Source organism: Colletotrichum fructicola (genome assembly GCF_000319635.2).
Source record: "Colletotrichum fructicola Nara gc5 chromosome Unknown KSG_Nara_v1_contig01, whole genome shotgun sequence".
NCBI lineage: Eukaryota > Fungi > Ascomycota > Sordariomycetes > Glomerellales > Glomerellaceae > Colletotrichum > Colletotrichum fructicola.
The window spans coordinates 1,456,301-1,481,266 of NW_027094051.1; the positions used below are offsets into that span (position 1 = coordinate 1,456,301).

Below are 24,966 nucleotides of genomic sequence, written 5' to 3' on the forward strand. Positions count from 1 at the left end.
CCACAAGGTAAGCTATCCCGTCCCGTATTGTCGCTGCCTGCACAAGGTGCATCTCCAGTCTGCGGCCCAAGCCCTGGGTTACGTACTGCTCTGTCGTCCGCGTCCAACAAAAAAAAGCTAATTCCCTGGCGGAATGGAGCTGAAAAGACACATGGCCTAAACCCATCCAATTGTTTCAAAGCCTCCATTTCTTCCACTTTGACCGACCCTGCACAACCCGCTAACCTGCACCCTTTCAAATAGACCACTGTCTTTTCTTGCGAACTCCTTTGCGACCGTCACTTCGACACTTCTCTTTCGACTTCCTATCCATCTCCACGCGTACCCCTAACCGGCCACCACCGACACAATGGCTCGCATCCAGATTCCCATCGACGCCCTGACGTCCCGCCTGAACATCCAGGACCGCTTCAACAGCATGCGCTCCGGCGGCTTGACCGCCAGGTTCGCCAACCTGCGTCCCGTCGGCGAGTTCTTCGATATGAAGCGCCTCTCCAAGCCTGGCAACTTTGGCGAGGTCCAGTCGCGATGGAACTACAACCTCTCCTACTTCTCCAGCAACTACAGCGTCGTCTTCCTCATGCTCAGCATCTACGCGCTGCTCACCAACTGGCTGTTGCTGTTCGACATCATCTTCGTCGTTGCAGGCATGTTTCTCATCGGCAAGCTTGACGGCCGTGATCTCGAGATCGGTACCTTCCGCGCCTCCACCTCCCAGCTGTGGACCGGTCTCCTCGTCATCGCCATTCCCGTGGGCCTGTTCGCGTCGCCCTTCTCGACGCTGCTCTGGCTCATCGGTGCTTCTGGCGTGGTCATTCTCGGCCACGCTGCTTTTATGGACAAGCCCATCGATGAGGCTTTTTCCGGGGAGGCGGTCTAGACGGTCGGCCGCGAGCTCCCAAATTTGCGCCCCAACGGGGAAGACCATCGAGGCGCGGGCGGAGGAATCAGGGAGCAGCGCAACGGGGGCATTGGGATAGTGGAGAGAGAGTCGAGGAGCTAGACACGGACGAGAACGATTCGGATATACAAGGCGTTGGTTTGGTTTCGAGGGGCAAGCGGATCGCCAGCGACTCGCTTCGGTTTACGGGTACAGACTTGGGTGACAGGACGGGCACATCGCGGAGGGGCTACGAATATCAGTCAGAGGACGAAGACGACAGCAGCGAGGACGACAGCGAAGAAGACGACGACTCTTCTGAAGACGAGTTCGAGATCGATTGGGATCAGTTTTCGCCGATGGAGCGGGAGGAGGCGTTGGTACAAACAGCACTGGCTCGCATCCGCCGTGCCCAGGAAAAGGGCAGAGCAGATGTCAAGCTCAACAAGGACGAGATGGCTGCGCTGGAGCGACACAAGAAACGCATGGCAAAGGAAGCGCGCAAGCAAGAGCGCAAACGGCGCAAGGAGAAGGAGCAACGCTACTCCATCCCGCTGTCACAATTGCAGGCACCGATTAGAAGACGGTCTCCGACTGCGGACGATGACTTGCCGCTCCACCCGTCTCCTGGCACCTTCGACGCGGTTCAAAACCGAGGCGCAATGCCTCCCGTGGGCTACTTTCCTCCCCCGAACGCTTCTCGCACACGCCACCGTTCATCAACTTCTTCCTCCCAGCGTCCTCCGTCGGGCGGCGAACCTCGGGGTTCGTCGCCATTCCAGTACGCGTACGTGGGTTCGCGCCAGGCCTCGGACAACATGTCGCCGGCGTCGTCTACATCATCAAAGTCAAAGTCGAAGGCTGCGGTCGATCCTTTCCAGTTTCAGACGGAGGGTTCCAGCGCCCAAGGCATTGTAGCTCGGCGTAACGTGTCGGGCTCAACAGATGGCAGACGGACTCCTACGGTTCCAGCTACCTCGCGCGTGACCAGGTCGCGGGCTCCACCTCCGGAGTCGGCATCATCCAGCGACAGTAGCAGCGAGGAAAGCACGGAGGAGAGCACCAGCGATGGTACCGGGAATGGCGCGCAGATCGTCGAGCCTCCGCCGCCACCGCCGCAGACAAGGCGCGGCCGGAGGGAGGCCATCGTTGTTGAAGAGGCTGCGTCCCGCGAGCCAGCGCGTGAATCGTCGCGGGGCAAGAAGTCGTCCAATCCGTCGCCATCCAAGAGGAAGCCCGTCGCGAGCAGGAAAAAGAAGAAATGAGTGTCGTCTGGCGTTGTCTTGTATGCATAATAGAGCCTTATTTCCTAATGAATCCGTCTCAACCACTTAAACAGTTGTGTTCTTCCAAGTGAATTGATGTCTAAGGTCGTAATTCGTCTCTTGATCTATACTAAGAACGTATGCATCATGCATCTATATGTAAATGCGCCCGCCAGGTCGACCCCAGAAGCATGGGACGAACCAGAATGTTAACCTTGCCCCAAACGCCCAAAATCGATATATGGATATAACCTTCCCAAAAAAAAAAAAAAAAAAAAAAAAAAAAAAAAAAAAACCGCAATCTGCCCTTCGTCCCAGACGAAACCTTTCATAAACCCATCATCACCAGACCCCTCTTTTTCGGAGGTGTCAATCTACACAAACATCTTGGCAATGCCGTTCACAATCCCGTCTCCCCACCCGCCCTCCCTCTCGACGCTCCTGCGCTCCCACGACATGCCGCCGTCGTAGCCGCGCTCGACGTGCACGCTGCCGCCGCGCGCGCCGGCGCCGAGGCCGGTGGTGGCCATGCGCATGGCCTCGCCGACGAGGCCGACGGAGTCGCCCTGGGCGGCTTTCGCGCCGATGCCGATCATGCGCTCGATGCCGGGCGGCAGGCGCAGGCCGAAGCGCGCGAGGAGGGCGGTCAGGAAGCCGCCGGTGATGAGGGGCATGATGACGAGGGCGAGGACCTTGTAGGGGTGCTTCTTGGCGTAGTAGACGAGGTCGCGCCAGAGGCGCTTGACTTGCTTCATTGTCTTGTGGAGGAAGCCGGAGCGCGGGGAGCGCTTGTAGTAGGACGGGGAGCGGCCTGGGTTTTGCGGGTTAGTGGGTGGGATGTCTTGGATGTCGCGGGGCACACGGGGGAGGATAGCACAGAGACGTAGGGCACAGAGTACAGAGACACGACGTACCTCCGAAGCCGAAGAAGCCCGACGAGGAGCGGGAGGCGTTCGGGATGCCGAAGAAGCTGGAGCGGGACGAGTTGTGCTTCCTGTAGTGGTCGTCGCCGCCGCCGAAGATGGAGCCGACGATGCTCGGGGCGCTGTGCCGCTTGTTGCTCTTTGAGCGGGAGGACGAGTTGGAGCGCGAGCGGTGCTTGGATTTGGAGGATTTGTGGTGCGAGGAGTGCCGGCGCGAGTGGGATGACTTGTGGGAGAGGACGGACCCGTTGTCGAAGTCGAAGAAGCCCATTGTTGCGGTTTTTTCCTTGTAGTTTCTCTATCTGGAGGGTGTTGTCTAACTGTCTAGAGGAGGGGAATTGAAGGCGGGAGGGGGGTTCTGGTTCTGGGGGCAGGGAAGATGGATGCTCGCTGCTGGGAGTAGTTCGCGGGACGGGTGCGTAGGGCTGGTGGCGGGTTTGTTGGCGTGGTTCGGTTGTGTGAGCTGGGGGAGAGGATGGAGGAGAGCAAGGTTGAAGAAGGACCAGCTTGGGATCTGTGCTGGAATGGCTTTCCTTGTGAGAGGGGTGAGGAAGGTGAGGGATGGGAGGGAAGCGAGAGCAGTGGAGGAGGGAAAGAAGTGGACGTGGAGGAAGAGAGTGTGGGTTTGTGTGTGTGAGAGAGACTGGGGGGAGAAGAGGAATCCACCACGGAGCGCGGAAAGAGAGTGAGAGAGTGAGTGACAAGATATGGATTCGGTGTAACCTGGAACACACGCCCGTTTTTTTCGTGCGCTTGTCTTTGTATCCCCCGCCCCTCTTGTGTGTGTGAGGCTGGAGAAATGGAGAATGCGACGTTGGGGCTTTTTCTTGCTCTTGCGCACGTGGGGTTTGGTTATTCTTGGATTTGAAGCTGTTTGATGATGATGAAAAGCTATAAATGGCTAGTCATGGGGGTATCTGCCTTTTTAAAGCTTTTTTCAAGGAGGATGAATTGGGCCAAATTCGATGATACGAAAACTGGTCACCTTGGGCTTCAAGGTGAAAAAGCTTAGGTTCGAAGATCAGACGTTCTGGATTCCGTTCAAGCTAGGGGGGCCGCTTGATCGTGGAGCTGTCTGGTTTGCTTGAAGAAGTGGACGACGCAAGGTTAGAGGCCAGGACGCGCAGCGGGCAATGTGGACTCTTTTCTTCGCGATGCGAGTGTGCGTTTGCAGCCTCCGTCGTTTCCTCTCTGCTGCGTTTTCGTCTCGTCTTTTTTCGCTAGTGCCGGGGATTTTACTCTGGCGATTGTCGATGAGTGGACGGGGAGAAGTGCCGGGAGCGATGATGTGGTCTGTATCCGTATGGAATGTGGAATATGGGAAAAATGTGGACGGGATGCCCTCTTTTTCTGCGGGTGTGAGAGGTGAACCGGAGGGGGGAAACCAAGATATGGCCGGGGTGTCGCTTTCTGGTAGCGAGGGTTTCTTCGATGTAGGCCTGGTCCGTTGTTGAAGAGTCCAGAACGTGGTAGGGCCAATTGAATGTGCGAATTGCGCTTTGGGTAATCAGGTTTCGCTGCAGTCGAGAGTTTTGGGGCATATACGACGTTGTGAGATGTGGTATTTTCTCTTGTTTGCCTTTTCTGATAGAAACCGGCGGTGAGAGGGAATTGGAAATCTGACTGATTGTTTTTTTGCAGATTTGTGCGAGGACTACGGATTATGGGCTATGGAAAGTCTGCCTTCTGAGACATTTCGCGGAGTTTGCGACTGAGAATCGCAGATGGGACAAAAAAGAAGATGGCTGGGGATTTTCGGGGCCTTGTCTCTGATGACTGACATGAACCTCTGGGCAAAGCGCAGGCACAGGCACAGGGTCCCCCAGCTGCGTGCGATTTGCGAAAGCTCCTCCAAACTGGACTCCTCCGCAGAGCTCTGACGGGAGCTCTCTTTCGAAAGCTGCGTGCTCCGTGCACGAACTGGCCTGCGCTAGCAGATGAAAAAAAACGTGATGGAGGGTGGCGCTAGGCGGGTTCTGGGTTAGGGCGGTGGTTGATCAGTTGCGGTCTGTGGAGAAGAGGGAGGGCTGGGATCATGAGAGGTTTGTTCGCTTTTTCGTGTTGGTTGGGAGGGGCTTTTTTGGGTGGGTGGAGGGGGCCGTTTCAAAGGCTTGGCTGTTTAGCGATTTGATTTTGGAATTGGACTTCAACTCCAGAGGGACGGACGGCTTTTCGATATTGATGATGGCAGAGCTGGGATGAACTTTTATGGTGAGCACGGCTGGGTAAGTCTTCTGAACTGTGGGTGGGACGGTCAACACTCCGCAGGTTGAAGATGGGGGCCGTCAAGACTACGCAGGCAACAGAATCCGCATGCGCAGTCTTCCCAACCCTTCAAGCATGGGAGTGGCGAAGATAGCCTTCAAATGCCCTCAATAACAGACCCAGGACGAATGATTGACCATTTCCTTTGGCAGGTTGTCGATCAACGCCTTCAGCCAGCGCTGGGCCTTGAACTATGGTCCTTCACGGTAGGAAACGTGCCGGGCATATACACCCGGTCCATACCATCTCTCGGGCAACGATTCCGCTAAAGATCATAATTTCTGTTGTTTTCGAAACATACATCCAAGTATTACCCTGTGTGGTGCCTTGGCATAGCATGCGATGCATGGAGGTTCAGCAGAAGGTTGGCAGACCAAGCCTAGAGGGTCTGTTTTGGACAACTCCCCTCGACGAAACAGTGAGCACTCGATCGAAAGTATTCTGTTGTGCCTTGTCTCAAAATCCAGATGCAGAATGTCTCCCTTTTATGCATGATGCGAGGAAGAGCCGTTTTGGCCTCTTAGACAAACCGGGTTGACACATGTACTCGCGCGACTGAATACTAATAGGCATCCGAGGAGCACTTCAGCAGACTCAATACTTCATGAGAAATATCTTTGCATATAGCTGGGTGGTTTTCAAACGCATCGTTCAACATGTCTCTAAAAAAAGGCTCATGTGGTTCCCAGAGGACAGTTTAAGTCGGTGTCTCTGTCAAGACCGCCTCGGGTTCCCAGGCCTCATGTCAATGTTTCTGTCGTTGACGACGTATTCATCGCAACAGCCGGCAGGCAACAACATAAAGTAGTAACTGATTGAAGTTCAGACTCACGTTGGATAGGTTTTCCGGAGTCATACATGTAGGGCTTCGCTTCCTTCATGTGCTAAATATCTACCACTATGCCAAGTCTACATGGCTTTGATCCGGTTATGAAGAACCCCACACGATTGCCATTTGCTTGGAAGTGTTCCCCTAAGTTTTATGGCCTCGACCAGCTGGATTCACAAGGCCAAATCTCTGTGATGTGCGCAGTGTTTGCTGGGCCTGTCGATGTCCCAAAACTCATGTCATAAAAGGAAATACCTTGGGATGACGAAGAAACGCCAGAACACAGAATGTCTCGTTGATACTTGTGCCTCCTAGTGCCGTAGGGTACCAAGACTTTATCTCAAGTCAAAAGAAGCTATGTCTTGACCTAAAGATATCTTGGACAGTGTCGCCCATTTCCGCGTAGTGGTTGTTGTCGTCCGCCCCTGCCCATTGTCATTCGTTGATTATTGACACTCTTGAACGTTAACTGATACTTTGTTTTAGATACTTGAGAACAGAAGAAGAAACAATCCCTCGGATTCCTACACCGAGGACTGCGTTTGCGATGATGACATTTTGTCCAGAGAAAGGGCTGCAACATGGATTGGCCCCATGCGGATCTTTATCACCCGCGTCCATGCTTTTATACCGTAAGATGAATGAAATCGTGCCTCGTAGTCTCATTTTGAATAAAACGTTCCCTCAATATGCATATCGCTTACTAAGTTGACGCACACTTTTGCCGGCTGATGTGTTCTAATATCATCACTATCAAGACGATAATGAAAAGGAAAAACATATGAGAAAGCGCTCCAAGATCCTCCGGCATCGGAATCTTAGTCAAGATGAGTTGCCTCAGAGTTGCCTCTATTCTCCTGTGAGATCCGCACAATGTTGGTGTGAAAGACGTGCGTGACGTGATGTTCATTGGCGTCAAGGTTTGCCCTGTCATTCTTGTCCATGTTGCTGGAGTTGACCTCGCGAGCGGCAAATCGTCCCTGATCACTCTCGTCATCTACAAAGTATTCCCCATTATCCTCTGCTGCGCAATCTTCAAGTCACTTAAAACTCACACGACGATAGGCTCGTTTCTTCTCTTTGAACCGTCACGCCATTCAGTGTGAATACCACCCCGATCGCGAATCTTGGGCGGATGCAGGTGATATCACTAGAGTATTACCATCGCCCCAAGATCTCCAGAGTCTGACAATATAGATCTACCTAAGCTTGAGTGTCTCTCAATGCAGTCTTTTTAAGAAATATCTCAGTAGCACTGCATCCCGAGAGAAAACAAAGGTTCTTTCAATGCTTCTAAGATTCCAAATGACAAAAAGGTCAAAAGCACCATTGGCGTGACAGCGGGCGAGAGTTTCTCTTTACTGGCGCCTTGTCCTATCCACCCCTGGCTCCATCTATCACTATTCGGCGGCCTCTACCCATTCAGGTATCTCAATCAACCAATACCACTACCGCATGTCACCAAATTCTCCGAGAATAATTTCTGCCTTGTATCATTTATGCGATACTTAAGACTTATTTCTCAGCATTTAGGTGGAGGAACAGCATCCAGTATTGAATTTCATTAGGTTTTCATCATTGCATTGACGGACATCCTTCTTGTTGTTTTCCTTGGTTTCTATGTATATAAAGTGGTTGCCATACCTTCTTTGCATGACAATCGTACTCGTGGATCCACGCATCAAAGTTCGAAGGATTTCTCGGGCCTGGATGTCAGAAATCCCCTTAAGTGAATCAGTCTAAGCCACGCATCGTGCACTCGTCGCCCTTCATTATCCCTGCTTCTGTCCACGTATTCTATCTAATGATGATAGCTCGACTGGATTCCTCACGTCGCTTGACCACAGCTCTGGCCGCCTACGAGACATAAGATAGTCGGGCAGGCTCTAATATCCCTGTATTTCATAATTCACGAGATCGACTCTCATTGTCTCTACGGAGTTGATACCTGAAATGCTGGATTAGCGACAATTTATAGGCTTCAGCATGTTCATGATCACAGAAACACTGATAGAGGACGTTGATGGCGACATCGCCCGGGAGCGCAAAGTTTCGGGTTATCGTGCTCAGCTTGTCTGTGTCGAATCATGATCGGCCGATATTGTGATAAAAGAACGATCTGCACTTCCTGTAAAGTAGATAGCAAAAGTGATCGACGAAGCTTTAGTGTGTCTACGCTTCTATCGCACTGATGTTGCATCATCTCAGCGTTGTCCGCAGCATAGGCTGTCGTGCTTCATAGAAACTCGTCTTCCGCTTTTGTAATGATTTTCTGGTTATTTCTGAGGAAGTATTCCTATGAACTCAAGACGAAGACTCTGCAGAACCAAATCTCCATTTGACGGAAGCACTCACACTCACGACGGCTAGTTTACATGGACACCTTAAAGAGCGCATTGCCCGGATGGCAAGACAGCCTTAGGGATATCTTGGTGATCTTGCTACTTTAAGACTCACTGGCTTAAGATTGTGAGTTCAGCCCAATGACTTCTTCTTTCGCATTCTCCGGTTGTCTCACTCAGAGAATAGAACGTTGAAAAAAAAAAAAAAAAAACGTAACATCTGTCGAAGACTCGCTCGGAATAGAACTAACCGTACGGGCAACTCGCAGCACGTCTCTATGCCTCACGGAGCCCTGGCTATACCTTGGAGAATAGCCACAAGATGATGGATGATCATGATGAAGTCACACAAGCCCGACTCTGTTCCTTGTCTCGTAGTCACTGGAACCACCGGTTCGTTGAGTACTCATAAGGCATGCATGTATACGGCGACCACCCGGAGACCATTCTTGCAGACGAATGTCACCAGGCAAAGACTGTTATGGAATTACATCTAAAGATGGACTGACTTCATCAGGCAATTCGGTCCCGGACACAATATTGGCGGCGTTTTGCGTTTTACCTCAGCTTTGACAACTGACTTCGCTCGCTGAGTACCGGGCTGACATGTTCTGATGCTACAAGAGGACCTAGACAAGTGGTAATGAAAGATGTGCTACCCCCAATCCATGATTCTCCCAGCATACTCAACGGATGCCGGAGATGACGACATAAGACCGACATGAGCTTACAATGACATTTTTGCCGTTGCCTAACATTGCAATTGTGCTATACAGCTCTGGGGAATTGTCAGTGTTAGGTATATGAACCCCGTTTTCATTGTCGTTGGAGACCTGATTTTTGAGATCGAGAAGGCTGTTTGTATCAGCATTCATGCTGTGAGATGGGATCAATTTCGCGTGATGTTTCAAGTTTAGCCCTCCAACATGCCCTTCTCGTACCAACAAAAGCTCAGCAAGAGCGAGCACAGAAGCAAGCGTTGAGTAAACAAGTCCTAGGACTGCTATCACAGTAGCGCTTTCTAGTATATAAAAGTATGCTTGTAGCACAAAGACTAAATCGCACAGGCAAGTAATTCTGCTCTTCTCCTTCGCTAACGAGATTGAATAAATCGAAATGCTTCAGGAATTTATTAAAGCATATTGGGAATGTTTTATAGCAAGCAACCGAGGTGGTTTACCTGACCCTTATCCTTGCTTCGAATCACTGGTGCCTTCTCTATTCCTTACAACTGCGAATAAGTAACAGACGGTGTATCGCTAATAACTTGTGCCACGATTTGGGTTGACGCTGTGTTCTGCGTTATATACAACTTGCTGCTTAATAGCACAAGCAATTACAACGCAGGCAGATTGTCTCTCCTGAAACTCACATAACTCATAGCTAAACTCGTAGTTATATATGAACGATGTTTCCCCAAAAGCGTCATAGGGCCATCACAGAACTCATTCGGATAGCCATTGAAGTGCTGTGAACGGCGGTGGTGATTGCTCGGACCGTAATTCCGACAACCAGGAACCCTTCCGAGCTATTTAAAGTCGAAGGTGCTTAGATGTGACTCTCAGACGCGAGGAGAATGTCAGTTCTTTTACAGGCGTACTGGGTGAACTCGTGTGTAGGAAAGAGTCTGACAACTCCAGCCAGTGATTACCGCCGTTCTTACTACTGGTGGCAGATTCCTACCCGTCGTCGTACTACCGGCATCATGTATCCCGAATAGTCAGCGGGAGTTGAACAAAGATAGAGCCCAGAGATAATACAGCCCATGAACCTACCCCTTGGCTCTGTACGTGGGCCGGAAGTATGCGAGTCCATCAGTTTTATTCAATGGACGTCATGAACATAACGCACCAATGATGACAAAGATTTCGATTGAAGAATAACCATACTCACAGGGCTAGGCACGGCTTCTTATATAGCTGCGATGGCGAGCTTTTCACGACATCACGATGTTCAGTAGACCAGCCGAACCCTGCTTTTCCTGTCAAGGCCAGCATACTGGAAGACATCATCACGGACCCTTGAACACAAAGGCTCAACAATACAACAGGTCCGGTCCCCTTCGGCAATCCTAAGTACACCTCTTACACCTTCAACCCATCTATCAATCTACCAATAAAAGCCCAGCCAAATCTAAACTACCAACCAGCAGCATCAACCGGAGCTGCTCCCGCACCACCTCCTCCCCTCCGGATCCGAACCCGGTGGCGTACACCCCAAGCCGCCGAGTCCAACTCTCCAATTCCCGACCTACACAACCCTTACAGACCCATAAGAGGAATTGCAACAACCACGCCCCTAGCACATACCCGCCCCAAACAAGAACACGTCCAAAACCACCCGACCCCAGCCCTAAATCCAGAGGCGTGTCTCTATCCTCCCTCCCCCAGAAACAAAGCAGAGGCAGAGACCCGGAAAAGCGAGGCGGGGTGCGTAAGTGCTTTACCGGACGAGGGGGGAAAGGGAGGGAAGATCCCGCGCCCTCGGGTCCTGCGATCCCGCATCTTCCCGAAGAGGGCCCCCATCCATCCACCGGGACTGGGAAGCATTCGTACCTACACTACTACACCCCGGGAAAAAGTCACACGGTCCCCACAAAGATTACTTTGACTACATGTCAAGCTCATCGACGAAAAGAGACTTGCGAGATGCAAGATGCGGCGGACGGGAACGGGGGGGGGGAGATGTGACGGGGTGCATGGCATGGCCTCCACGCGGGAAGGTCAGTTAAGGCTCCAGTCCACTTAGATCATCAGCCCGGGGCAAAACTTCTGTTCCTGAACTTCAACTTCACCCCAAAGGTGTTCAAACACCAATCTTGCCCCCCGTGGACAACTTCCCAATCCGTCAACCTTCACTACCAAGAATTCAAGGCCAAGCTTTCGTGTCAAGTCCAATGTTCGTCCCAAACCTGTCAAACACAGGTACAACCCGAGCCACGTGACCTGCTTCCATCCAACCAATCAAATCCCACCTTTTTACTCTGCTTTCTTCCTCTAATTCCCGAACACCACCCACTTTTTTATTCCCGCCGGGGGACGGACGGCCAATGCTCCCTCCCTCGCAATGACAGTGTCTGTGTGTGCTGCTGCTGCTGTGCTTGCTGTGTCGCGCGAAATTTCGGGAGCCGCAGCGCAAAAAGCTCAACAAAACCACCACCACCTCTTCAACCCGCCAAACCACGACCACGACCACGCTCCCCCTCCCCTCTCAATCCTAATCCGACGACGACAAAATGGCTGCTATCGTCAAGGCGATCAACGCAAAGATCAGGTCTAACCCTGTGACGGACTATGTCTGCTCTACCCGTACGTGCTTTCCCCTCTCGAATTTTTTTCAAGGTGGAGGGTCCGCGGCCGGAGTTAGCGGGGATTGTCCGCACCCAAGCTCCCCAAAGGGAGAGCATCGCAAGCTCTGGAAGCTTTAGATTGCTGTCGCGATGTGATGGGAAGCTCTGGGAAGCCCGAACAAAGCAAATTGCATCGTTTCCGGGGCTTGCGGCTGAGAAGGAGCTGTGCCGTCACCGGCCTGGAGCTCCGGCGCCGGAGGCCCGGGAAGGTTCAAGCCTGTCGCGATAGCTTCGCGGATGAGTCAAGCCGAGAATGATCTAGCTAACAATACTTGACCAACAGATTTCTGGGGCCCCGTCTCCAACTTTGGTATCCCTCTGGCCGCCGTCATGGACACCCAAAAGTCTCCCGACCTGTACGTTTCCCCGCCGCCGCCCGCAATCGCAATCGCGATATCTGCATCCGCGAATCCGCACCCTGATAAGGAACTTTGATATACTGATACGCACACCACACAACAGCATCTCCGGCTCCATGACTGGTGCCCTTTGCATATACTCCGCCACCTTCATGCGCTACTCTCTCGCCGTCCAGCCCAAGAACTACCTCCTCTTCCTCTGCCACTTCGTCAACGAGGGCGCCCAGCTCACCCAGGGCTACCGCTGGCTGCAGTACAACCACTGGGGCGGAAAGGAGGCCCTGAATGCCAAGAATGCCGTCGAGGGCGTCAAGGACAAGGCTGCCGCCGTCGAGACCAAGGTCGAGAAGGCCATTGGCAAATAAGCCCTCGACATACCTTGAGAAGGGGGAAGAGAGCTTTCTTTATGATAGAGTGGGGGTCGTTCGGGAGCGTAGGATTGACGCTTCCACGCCGTCGAGGTGGTTACCAGCTGAGATGTGGGGGCGGCTCTCGCAACGCCCGGGAGGGTTGTTACGAGTCTCGTTGACCACGAGTGCCGTGAATGAAGACGTGATAGGAGGAATCCCCGTCTGAGAGGTCATGGCTGGCCCCCGCATCACCAGCTGGGGCGTGAAACGTGGGTGGTAGCTGGCGGTTTACTGTACCATCATCACCTTTGCATTGTGGACATGCCTTTTTTCGTCTTTTTTTTTCTCCCGGGAACGGGGGACCCCTGATTCCCCGGGGCAAACATCCAAGGACGCGGGCCTTTTTTGTCGTTCAGTCTCCGGCCCGCTATTTCGTATAATAGAAAAAGCGAAACTGTTTCTGGGATCTCTGGCACGTGTGCCAGCTTCGAACTGTGAGAGCAAGAGACAAATATGTTCAAAAAGGTTGAGTGACAAAGTGTGTGTGAGAGAGTTTCTCTTGGCCGCGATAGCCAAGAGGTCTGGAACTTGGATGTGGAGGGTAGCAGTGACAACGGCGGTTGCAATCATGGTCAAGCGGCGGTGCTTTGATGGTGGACCGCCGCTCTCGGGGCCTTGATCCGAACTATGGGAAGTCTGGAAAGGTTTCCCCGTGAGTTTCTTCGTAGTTTTTCTTTTTGCGCGCATCCATTGTCGGTGGTGCAGTGACAGCTGGACGGAGCGGAGCGGAGCCCTCCTATTTCGGGCGATTCGCGCTTTGTTTCAAGGGCCGGGGCCAGAGACAGGAGGTCGAGGAGGGGTTGACCAGGACTCTGGACAAACAACGAGAGAGATTCGATGAGTCAAAAATAGGTGTCGTCTCATCTCGTCCACAGGTTGCTCGAACGTGGACAGACTGAATAGTGGATGTCTCTCCGAAACTGCGAGAGCACCGACATGACCCCCACTCTCTCTGTCGATGTTGGCACCTGGGCATGATCTCGCCGGACGGCCGGCCGAGTGTAGATCCATCTCGTCCCTGGTGTCCTTGGCACCGCCGCGCATGCACCGCTGGAGTCCGGCGTTATTAATCGTGGGGTGCAGGGCGGGTACGAAGACTGCTGCGTATGCCTCAAATAACCTTTGATATCCGCCGACTCGAAAGAGTCACACACGGCAGGCGATCACGCAAGGTGGCAGGGAGAAGGGGGGCGACCAGCACCGATATCAGGAGCTGAGGCGGCCAGGCTGAAATAAATGTCGCATAGTGCAGTGATGTTGTGGCTAATTCTCATTACCATCGACAACTCCATCGTCGTCCAGCCTCGTTGGCGGACTGGAGATACACCGTGACGCACTATGTTGCTTGCGCGCTTTGAGTGAATTGGGGCCTGGGGAACGAGATGCCGGCAGAGCCGACGTCGGAGTATCCAGATGTGGTTGGGGAGTCATCACCATGGTAGGTGTGGCATGGTGGGTTTAGGTTGGTGAGCAGGCAATTTTTTTCTTTCCTTGTTGCAAATGCCGCTCGCGCTTTGATATCGACGCGATTGGATCTAGCGAGAAAAAGAGAAAACGGGGACGTCAAGGCTTCGATGGGGGGCCAAGAGTCTTGGAAACGACCCGGAACATTGGGCTTGAACTGCGCAGGATAATCTGGCCGAGTCGCCCGCAGGCTTGCAGCACAAGTGAGATCCAAAGTGGCACCTTGGCGGTGTAACGAGTCGAGATGGTTGATACGGCGCGTTGCAGTTGCACCTCCAGATGCACCGGCTCAAAGCCGATGATTCGGTCTCTGGCGTGCCCGATCTCATAGGACGTGTTCCTCTTGGGGAACACGGGACAAGACCCAGGCCCAGCGTGGTCCGGGGATTTCACCTCAAGAGTCAGTGGACCGGGAATAACTTTCGAGTAATATGGGGGCTGCGCGGTTTTGTTTTGACGGAGGGACCTGGGCGATTTGGGTCCTGTGCCTGGGATGGTGCGCTTCTGGCGAGTGGCTTCATGGCTGCCGTCTTGTAGTTACATGTGGTCAGTGATGATCCAACTGGATGGACATCATAAGGTGAAGTGGGCGGTCGCGACGGCGGCGGTTGGCGGTTCCAGTAGCCAGTCCGGGCCAAGGTCGGCGTGGCCTGCCTTGCCGTGTCGCATCGCATCCCATCCCATCCCAGGGCTGGCCGCTGGTGTGGTTGGTGGCGGAAGGGTAGCCGGCGGTCGCTGCCTTGCGGGCATGCCCCTCGGTGCAAGAGGCCGAGGTTGACGATATTTCGGATATTGTTTTTCTCCCTAGCGAAGCCGTCTGGAAAAGAATAAGACGTCAAAGGGTAAACAAAAGGCAGAACCCTGTGCAAGTCACCCCGTGCACCCCGCATTCTGCGACGAGCTGGACCGCGGGGCGAAAATGGTCAGGAACGGCGTCCCGAGAACTTCATCGCAACGACTGATATCGCCTCGAGTTGTCCCGAAGAGAAGCACGGGCTGGGTGGACGTCAGGCCGTCGAGAGAGGCGGACGTCCGATCCGTGACCGTGTAGTCGGGTGGACAGCCGTGTTATCCTCGGCCTTCGGCAGTGGTCGCGCCCGGGGAGAGCCCATACAGGCTTTTCAAGCTCTGGGGAGTCCCGTGAAGAGCTCGTGAGATTGCGAGGATTGCCGAGCTGGGTGCAATTCTCTCGGGATTGGGGAAATTATGTCGGTATCTTGGTTTACGAAGAAGGGTGTGCAGTGTAGTGTTTTTGGTGCATGAAACCTTGCTTGCCTTGTGACAGGCGCCACCACTTGCAGAATGAATGCTTCAAGGTTGTGTGTGCTTGGGGGAGGTGCAAGACACCGGCACTCGGCGTGTCTTGCCAATCCCATTGGCTTAGGTCTACAAGTCAGGTACGCCTCCACTGGCTGCTGGTCTTTCCTCTTACTGTGAAGGCACCTCAGGTAGGTAATTCGTGCTTGGCTCTTTCAAGCAAGTAATTACGATCAGGCAGTTGCTGCTTTCCTGACTCTGACTCTCTCTGCAGGCTGGATTTTCCCTCCAATGCAGTCTGCAACTGCTATTGTCGCTATGCCGCAATTGGCTCTGTTGCTTCCAGGAATCTGTTAGTCAAACCGGAGGAAAGCAGTTTTGTATCGGCAGGCTGTGGTTGGCCAATTGGTTGGGGTCTAGCGGTGTTTTGCGACCCCGCCATCATCGCTTTTTACTTTTAGATTTACTACCACGGACACTTGTTACTTGTCAGGTAACTCGAAGTTGTGTTTGAGGGGGAAACTGACATGGCAAGCGCTGGCGTCTCAACGGCGAATGCACCCTCGTCTCTGGCGTGGATCTGGGCCTGAGTCAATGTGCGGCGGTGCTGACGTTTAGTCTATAGATATCAAGGTGCCGCTTTCTGTTTTGTTTCGTTGTTGTTGATTGCAGATCCCATCTCTGGGCATTCTCAGCAACTGTCTCAGGAGCTGCGGTCAAGGCACCGGCCCGCCGGGGAGACTGAGAGTGAGAGGCTGGGCGTGGGCATGGGCAATAGCCAGTATCTCAACCGTGGAAACACCTGTGGTATCTCTCGGTCAGGGATGGGCGGGGGGCTTGCTGCTATTCTCAGGGCTTCAGGGCTGCTCTCGGGGCATTGCGAAGCCAAGAGGTATCACCATCTCAGGTTGGGATTTCACATGTATCCGCACGCTACGCTACCAGGATCTGGGCTCCAGGGTCATCAGCCAGACGACGAGCAGCAAGCAGAGGACGGGCAGTCTATTGAAAGATTGACTAACTGCATTGCCCTTTGAGGCAAAGGATGCTCGATGAAATGTACGGCACACAGCAGCGTGATCATCGCCGTCGTCAGGTGGGAGAGGTACAAACGCCGAATGCCGGCGAGACATGCCATTGCATTTCTCAGGGCGATGAGGCTTGGGACAGGAAGAAAAAAAAAAAAAAAAAGGGTAGCCGCGACAAAGCGTGCTGTTTTGAGTGGGCAGCTGCTATCGCAGGGTGGCCTAAGCTCCCGTCCCAGCAGCAGCCAGAGAAAGGTAAGGTCCGCTGGAGGTAAGGAAGGTAAGAAAGGTCCGGTACGTACCTGCCTGTCCTTCAGGATGGGACTTGGGACTTCCATTGTACCGCGGTACGCAAACCCACCTGGACACCCCTCTACCCCTCCCCCTCCTCTGGTCCTCTTTCCACCAGCTACACCTCCCATCTGATGCACCTGGCTGGCTGCCACGCACCTCATCTCGCGGCATCTCGCTCCTCGACATGGAGGTACCCGATACTTCTCTACCTGGCTGCATGCCTTTACTTCGCGCTAGCTGCTGGAGACAAGGTCCCCTCCTTCATGACGACGAGGGGCGACAGGGGAGGGGCCTCTGGTGCCGTCGCCAGTCGGTTTCTACTTTCTCACCACTCCCTCACAGTCGACCACCACGTCTCGCGGAGAGGTCGGCCTTTTCGTGCGTTGCCAGCCCCAGTGCCAATGCCATCTTTAGGTTGGTCTGAAGTCGACGGATGGACATGGCCCTCTCAGATGGATCTGTCTGGTCTGGTCTGGTCTGGTCTGGTCTCCTCTCCTGCTGTCCGGGGTGTACCTACGAGGAGACGAGCCCTGGCGAAGAGGGAAGGACTGACAGACATGCCATTTACCTTTCTGGCACCAACCCAGATACAATAAAAATCCCCTCATCCCACGAGCTTCGTGTTCATCCCGTCCCTCTTCTCTTCCTCTCCTCGTCCTCCGCCATCTGTCCGCCGGCCGCTGCTGTTCTTGCTGCTGCGTACATAGTATTACATCGTCGTTTGTGCTCCCCCAGATACCACTGCTTGTTCGCATCCACCACCGTCATACCCCCCCCCCACCCACCGACATCCACTCTCCCGTACCCTTCGGTCGGACGGGTGTAAGAGCGCAAAAAAGAAAGAGAGAAAGAGCTGTGCTCGCTTGTCATCGAAGCTCTCTACCTAACCCCGGCGAAGAGCCAGCAAGCTTCCCTAGCTACCCCTCGGCTTTCATTCCACGTCCTCTCACTTCAGGACCCCGTCGAATCGAATCCCGTCGGCTCAACTTCTCAGCCCACTACACACGGCGCGTCTCTCTACTTCGGTGCTTCGGCTCATCTGGACTCTGTTCCCCCTGACCCTTGTACCCGCCGCCGCCGCATCTGTTGCTGCTGCGCCTGATCTGCACCTGAAAGACAGGCGGCCAGAGACCAGACCACACACGCCCCCAAGCAAGCGGCACGTCCGACGAGCTTGTTGCGTTTAAAAGCTTGGGATTGGAAACCTGGGAGAACCCCACCAACCTAGACCAGACCCAAATCAAACCACCCCGCCAACCGAGAGCCGACGCAATTGTCTCGCACTTGAGACCTCAACAGCTTTCCCTGCCCCTCGGTCCCTTCAAAATAGGCCGTTGTCCCTCTCGAAACTCTCTTCCTTCTTCCCTCACACCTTCCCACACGCTGCACAACTGCCCATCATGGCCCAGACGCAGCCCACATTCAACGATGTCTTCGAGGACGGCGATGTCGAGGAGGTCCAGAAGGACCCCCAGACCATCCACCACATTCGTGCCAACTCGAGCATCATGCACCTGAAGAAGATTCTGGGTAAGCTTGAACCTCTTTGAGCTGGCTCGAAGCTCGAAGGAGCTATCCGAACCAATCCCTCGAGAATTGCGCTGACCAGTGTCTTCATGCCTCTAGTTGCCAACCGTGGTGAAATTCGTAAGTACATCCATTCATCCGGCCCTGACTCACGCAAGCTAACAGTCGTTCAGCCATTCGTGTATGTTGAACTTCCTCGACGCTCAAGGTACTATATAGAGCTGCAATGCTTACTTTTCTGCCCGTCTAGATTTTCAGAACTGTAAGTAATCCAACCGGTTGCGACATCACATCTTGCGACGCATCGCTGACTCTCTGTAGGCCCACGAGCTTTCATTGCACACCATCGCTGTCTTCAGGTAAAACACATCGCCTGGCCCGAACCAAGTTTCGCATACTAAACATCACAGTTATGAGGACCGTCTCTCCATGCACAGACAAAGTATGTCCTTCACGCAGCTGCTTCTCCTTTCCGTTCCCCTCTAACCATTGTTCCACAGAGGCCGACGAGGCATACGTCATTGGCAAGCGCGGTCAATACACCCCGGTCGGTGCTTATCTCGCTGGAGATGAGATCATCAAGATTGCCGTCGAGCATGGCGCGCAGATGATTCACCCAGGTAAGAGCACCCGAAAAAAACCACCATTTTGACATGTGCTAATCCACCGCCAAAGGATACGGCTTCCTGTCAGAAAACGCCGAGTTCGCGCGCAACGTTGAGAAGGCCGGCCTCATTGTAAGAGATCCTGTAGCAGCCCCTAAAATCTGACAACCCACTGACTCGGGGCCCGTTTTAGTTCGTCGGACCTACGGCCGATGTCATTGACTCGCTAGGCGACAAGGTCTCCGCCCGAAAGCTCGCTATCGCTGCCGATGTCCCCGTCGTCCCCGGTACCGAAGGCGCCGTCGCCACCTTTGAGGAGGTCAAGAGCTTCACCGATCAATATGGTTTCCCCATCATCATCAAGGCCGCCTACGGTGGTGGTGGTCGCGGCATGCGTGTCGTGCGCGAGCAGGAGAGCTTGAAGGAGTCCTTCGAGAGAGCCACCTCCGAGGCCAAGTCTGCCTTCGGCAACGGCACCGTCTTCGTCGAGAGATTCCTCGACAAGCCCAAGCACATTGAGGTCCAGCTCCTCGGTGACAACCACGGCAACATTGTCCACCTTTACGAGCGTGACTGTTCCGTCCAGCGTCGCCACCAGAAGGTCGTCGAGATTGCTCCGGCGAAGGACCTCCCCACCGAGACTCGCGATGCTATTCTCAACGACGCCGTCAAGCTGGCCAAGTCGGTCAACTACCGCAACGCCGGTACCGCCGAGTTCCTGGTCGACCAGCAGAACAGGTACTACTTCATCGAGATCAACCCCCGTATCCAGGTCGAGCACACCATCACTGAGGAGATCACGGGTATCGATATCGTGGCCGCCCAGATCCAGATCGCCGCTGGCGCTACTCTGCAGCAGCTCGGTCTGACACAGGACCGCATTTCCACCAGAGGTTTCGCCATCCAGTGCAGAATCACCACTGAGGACCCCGCGAAGGGCTTCTCCCCCGACACCGGAAAGATTGAGGTATACCGCTCTGCCGGTGGTAACGGTGTCCGTCTCGACGGTGGCAACGGTTTCGCCGGTGCCGTCATTACCCCCTACTACGACTCCATGTTGGTCAAGTGCACTTGCCACGGCTCAACATACGAGATTGCCCGCAGAAAGATTCTCCGTGCCCTTGTCGAGTTCCGTATTCGCGGTGTCAAGACCAACATTCCTTTCCTTGCGTCTCTGCTGACACACCCCACCTTTATCGATGGCAACTGCTGGACGACCTTCATCGACGACACTCCTCAGCTGTTCGACCTCATTGGCAGCCAGAACCGTGCGCAAAAGCTTCTCGCGTACCTCGGTGACGTTGCCGTCAACGGCAGCAGCATCAAGGGCCAGATTGGCGAGCCCAAGTTCAAGGGTGACATCATCCTGCCCGAGCTTCTCAAGGAGGATGGCACCAAGCTCGATGTTTCCCAGCCCTGCAAGAAGGGATGGAGACAAATCATTGTCGACCAGGGCCCCAAGGCCTTCGCGAAGGCCGTTCGCGCCAACAAGGGCTGCCTTCTGATGGATACCACATGGCGTGATGCCCACCAGTCGCTTCTGGCCACGCGTGTCCGTACCGTTGATCTCCTGAACATCTCCAAGGAGACCAGCCACGCCCTGTCCAACCTGTACGCTCTGGAGTGCTGGGGAGGTGCCACCTTCGATGTCGCCTACCGCTTCCTGTACGAGGACCCCTGGGACCGTCTGCGCCGCATGAGGAAGGCAGTCCCCAACATCCCCTTCCAAATGCTCCTGCGTGGAGCTAACGGTGTGGCCTATGCGTCCCTTCCCGACAACGCCATCGACCACTTCGTCGAGCAGGCCAAAAAGAACGGTGTCGATATCTTCCGTGTGTTCGATGCCCTCAACGACATTGACCAGCTCGAGGTCGGTATCAAGGCCGTCCACAAGGCTGGGGGTGTTGTCGAAGGGACCGTGTGTTACTCAGGAGACAGCAAGTTCCCCCTGTGTTCTATTCATGCCTATTATCACATTTGCTAACGAATTTTCAGTGCTGAACCCCAAGAAGAAGTACAACCTCGAGTACTACCTCAGCTTGGTCGACAAGCTGGTTGCCCTTGACATCCACGTGCTGGGCATCAAGGATATGGCTGGTGTCCTCAAGCCCCACGCTGCTAAGCTTTTGATCGGCAGCATTCGCGAGAAGTACCCCGACCTTCCCATCCACGTCCACACCCACGACTCTGCCGGTACGGGTGTTGCTTCCATGGTCGCTTGCGCCCAAGCCGGTGCCGATGCTGTCGACGCTGCCACCGACAGTCTGTCCGGTATGACTTCTCAGCCCAGCATCAACGCCATCATTGCTTCCCTCGAGGGCAGTGATCTCGACCCTGGCCTGAACCCCGGCCACGTCCGCGCCTTGGACACGTACTGGCAGCAGCTGCGTCTGCTCTACTCCCCATTCGAGGCTCACCTCGCTGGTCCTGACCCCGAGGTGTACGAGCACGAGATCCCCGGTGGTCAGCTCACCAACATGATGTTCCAAGCATCTCAATTGGGTCTTGGAACGCAGTGGGCTGAGACTAAGAAGGCGTATGAGCACGCCAACGATCTCCTCGGCGATATCGTCAAGGTCACGCCCACCTCCAAGGTCGTTGGTGACCTGGCACAGTTCATGGTCTCCAACAAGCTCTCCGCTGAGGATGTCAAGGCCCGTGCCTCCGAGCTCGACTTCCCGGGCTCCGTCCTGGAGTTCCTTGAGGGTATGATGGGCCAGCCGTACGGTGGTTTCCCCGAGCCCCTCCGCTCCGACGCCCTCCGTGGCCGCAGGAAGTTGGACAAGCGCCCTGGTCTGTTCCTCGAGCCCGTCGACTTGGCCAAGGTCAAGCGTGACCTCCACAAGAAGTTCGGCGGTCCCGTTACCGAGTGCGATATCGCCGCGTACGTCATGTACCCCAAGGTCTTCGAGGACTACAAGAAGTTCATCCAGAAGTACGGTGACCTCTCCGTCCTACCCACCAAGTACTTCCTTTCTCGTCCCGAGATTGGCGAGGAGTTCCACGTCGAGCTCGAGAAGGGCAAGGTTCTCATTCTCAAGCTTCTTGCTATTGGCCCTCTGAGCGAGAACACTGGCCAGCGCGAGGTGTTCTACGAGATGAACGGTGAAGTCAGACAGGTCACTGTCGACGACAACAAGGCCTCGGTTGAGAACGTCAGCCGTCCCAAGGCCGACCCCTCCGACTCTAGCCAGGTTGGCGCACCCATGGCCGGTGTCTTGGTTGAGCTCCGTGTCAAGGACGGATCTGATGTCAAGAAGGGTGACCCTATCGCTGTCCTCAGCGCCATGAAGATGGTAAGTTTCTCTGCCGATACTGCTGATGACCTCGATACTAACATCCTATCCAGGAAATGGTCATCTCTGCTCCTCACAACGGCAAGGTCTCCACCCTCCAGGTCAAGGAGGGCGACTCAGTCGATGGTTCGGACTTGGTTTGCAGGATTGTCAAGGCTTAATTAAGCGGGGATTACTGGCGAGCGGCATTTTTTATGAATTTTAAGCACTACGAAAACTTATGTGACATGCTAATGTCTGGGGCGCGACGAACGGTTATCTGGCAGTTTGGACGTTTACTTAGAAGCAAATTTATACCATGATTGAACGTATCCCACTGTCCTTCTTGTCGTCAATGTTCTTGTCGTCCTCGTCTGTCGTCCTCGTCTGTCGTCCTCGTCTGTCGTCATCATTTCTTTTGCCCTGTACCGTTACTCCTCGCTACCGCCGTTAGCCTCAAACATCACCATCCCTACCACCACCACTATCTCAGCTATAGTCTTCAATATCCCGCTTTAGTTCCCCACTCCCGAATCTAATTCTATCAGGGCACCAGATGAAAGCAGCTCGATGAGATCGTGCAGTCTATCGGCTTTGGTTCTGACTTTACGTCCTAGATCTCTGAAATTTCACAGTGATATGTAGCGCACTCCAATGGGCCACCGTACAATCCTCCTATGAATAACGATATATTTTGTCAATAAAACTGCTCCGTGAAGAAGAAATTTACAGCTTTGAATTGTTCTCTGGCTTATGCCAAAGCTAAAGGATGGACGTTGTGTGAGATGATTCTTCGATGAGACGTCGATGGTGTGGATTTGTGACGCCTCGGGGATGTCGGCAAGTGACATCATTCGCCTGTCAGAGCTCCTGATCTCAACTCGCCAAACATCTGCCCCTCGTACGAATTTCAAACCCAATTCAAACGTCAAACTTCGGAGATCACTCGCCTCTTTCTCTCAGCAACTTGATTCACGGTCGGCCTCACTTTTCATCAGCGATTCCCGTTTGTTCCACTGCGGTATTTAGCCTACACATCAGCTCACTCTGCACATATTCAAGCTTGCGATGCCATCTGACCCCGCCCCCGCCATGTCGTCTGCAACGAAGGAGATCCTCGGCCGCGTTCAGCGGATGGTTCCGCCCATGCTAGAGAAGTTTCACAAAGGTACGGCGTCCTCTTGACTTTGACAGAAAGAGAGACTGACGGTCGGTTCGTAGGACAGCTGGGTCGCGTCGCCGTCATCGGCGGTAGCGTGGACTACACGGGAGCACCGTATTTCTCAGCCATGGCGAGCGCCAGATTGGGCTGCGATATGGTAGGCCCCCCAAAATCTCCCATTTCCACGATCCTCGCCATCCAGGCGCCCGCCGTTGAGTTCCCAACTGACATGCACAGTCACACGTAATCTGCACCCCCGGCGCCGCAGCCACCATCAAGACCTATTCGCCAAACCTCATGGTCCACCCCCTTATGCGCCAGTCCCCCTCCGAGGACACCGCCTCCGCCCCCCCGGACGCGGACAAGATCTCGGCGCCCATCGTCGAGATGCTCGCGCGCCTGCACGTCCTCGTCATCGGGCCCGGCCTCGGGCGCGACCCGCTGATGCAGGACACCGTCGCGCGCGTCATCCGCGCCGCGAGGGAGCGCTCGATCCCGCTGGTGCTCGACGCGGATGCGCTACAGCTCGTGCAGAAGGACCCCGGGCTCGTGAAGGGGTACGCGCTGGCTGTGCTCACGCCGAATGTGGTTGAGTTCTCGCGGCTGTGCAAGGCGCTTGGAATCGATGAGGGGAAGGCGAAGGAGGGCGCGGAGGGGGGCAAGGATGAGAAGGAGACGGCCAAGGTTGAGGCGCTGGCGAGAGCGCTTGAGGGCGTTACGGTTGTGCAGAAGGGGGCGAAGGATTTTATCACGAACGGGGAGGATACCTTTATTGTTGACCTCGAGGGCGGGCTGAAGAGGAGTGGTGGACAGGGGGATACGCTGACGGGGTCGATTGCGACGTTCTTGGGGTGGAGGAAAGCTTATCTTGATGGGTTGTGGGATACGGGAGACAGTAAGCTTGCAGAGGCAGAGTTGGTGAGGCTGGCTGCGTTTGGAGGATGTGCGATTACGAGGGAGTGCTCGAGGCGGGCGTTCGTCAAGAAGGGGAGGAGTTTGCAGGCGAGCGATCTCACTGATGAGGTTCATGGAGCGTTTATGGAGTTGTTTGGAGAGGTCGATGGACCTGCTGGGAGCACCAAGCTGTGACGTAAAGGAACGAGAAGGTTGAGGCTATGATAAACAGCGACATCAATTATCACTATATGCTTAGCTGACCGCTGTTTCCAATGCGAAGGGCGATGATAATAGAAGATCTGTTATGCTAAGATATCTGTGGCAACACCATTCCAGGCAGAGATCTTCCCAGCCTCGAGGTATCTCGGTATCTGCCCACCTCTCACGGCGGTTGCCGGAGATGTCACAGTGTGAAGTAAACTAGTTATTGTGGTTGTGATCAACCCCGCTGCAGTCTATTTAAGCCTGGCAAGAGTGATACTACTATGGAGCAAGCAAATCGTGTGCCAATGCCATGCATTTCGTTGTTTTGTGCCTAATGCACTCGTCATTGTAAGACGTTTTCCTCGAAACCAAATTCCTACAACCATGAAGTTGAAGCTCAAAATTTCCACCTATCCCAATCGTTCTTCACTTTCCCTTTAGTATTCCAATTAGTATACATGAAGCTTCGCATCAAAATAAGGCATATGGCTGCGTAGGGTGTTCCTGTAATTATGTCATTGTTCCCTCTACAGCCAGGGCTCTCGCCTTCTTCCTCCTGCCTTCTTCACATATTCATCAGTGAATACCTCATAAACAGAGCCTCTCAAGTATTCATACATATAAACCTTGCCCA

General features: G+C 54.1%; 5 protein-coding genes across 5 annotated transcripts; 4 read left to right on the plus strand and 1 right to left on the minus strand.

Moving 5' to 3' along the window:
* Positions 1 to 349: 349 nt before the first annotated feature.
* Positions 350 to 2,145, plus strand: CGGC5_v000431 (uncharacterized protein; the record flags this gene model as incomplete). Its single annotated transcript, XM_032037042.2, has 1 exon — positions 1,366 to 2,145. The coding sequence occupies one exon, from the start codon at positions 1,366 to 1,368 to the stop codon at positions 2,143 to 2,145; it is 780 nt and encodes a 259-aa protein (XP_031884327.2).
* Positions 2,146 to 2,519: 374 nt separating this feature from the next.
* Positions 2,520 to 3,339, minus strand: CGGC5_v000432 (uncharacterized protein; the record flags this gene model as incomplete). Its single annotated transcript, XM_032032481.1, has 2 exons — positions 2,520 to 2,956; positions 3,060 to 3,339. The coding sequence occupies 2 exons, from the start codon at positions 3,337 to 3,339 to the stop codon at positions 2,520 to 2,522; spliced, it is 717 nt and encodes a 238-aa protein (XP_031888368.1).
* Positions 3,340 to 11,739: 8,400 nt separating this feature from the next.
* Positions 11,740 to 12,577, plus strand: MPC1 (Mitochondrial pyruvate carrier 1; the record flags this gene model as incomplete). Its single annotated transcript, XM_032032478.1, has 3 exons — positions 11,740 to 11,812; positions 12,137 to 12,209; positions 12,316 to 12,577. 3 exons carry the CDS (start codon positions 11,740 to 11,742, stop codon positions 12,575 to 12,577), a joined length of 408 nt encoding a protein of 135 aa, XP_031888531.1.
* Positions 12,578 to 18,062: 5,485 nt separating this feature from the next.
* On the plus strand, positions 18,063 to 22,251 carry pyc (Pyruvate carboxylase; the record flags this gene model as incomplete). Its single annotated transcript, XM_066150674.1, has 11 exons — positions 18,063 to 18,192; positions 18,289 to 18,309; positions 18,363 to 18,370; positions 18,440 to 18,451; positions 18,511 to 18,548; positions 18,600 to 18,631; positions 18,690 to 18,809; positions 18,865 to 18,926; positions 18,988 to 20,716; positions 20,790 to 22,090; positions 22,144 to 22,251. 11 exons carry the CDS (start codon positions 18,063 to 18,065, stop codon positions 22,249 to 22,251), a joined length of 3,561 nt encoding a protein of 1,186 aa, XP_066009769.1.
* Positions 22,252 to 23,161: 910 nt separating this feature from the next.
* On the plus strand, positions 23,162 to 24,320 carry CGGC5_v000435 (ATP-dependent (S)-NAD(P)H-hydrate dehydratase; the record flags this gene model as incomplete). Its single annotated transcript, XM_032032474.1, has 3 exons — positions 23,162 to 23,237; positions 23,291 to 23,388; positions 23,469 to 24,320. 3 exons carry the CDS (start codon positions 23,162 to 23,164, stop codon positions 24,318 to 24,320), a joined length of 1,026 nt encoding a protein of 341 aa, XP_031888539.1.
* Between the last annotated feature and the right edge of the window lie 646 nt (positions 24,321 to 24,966).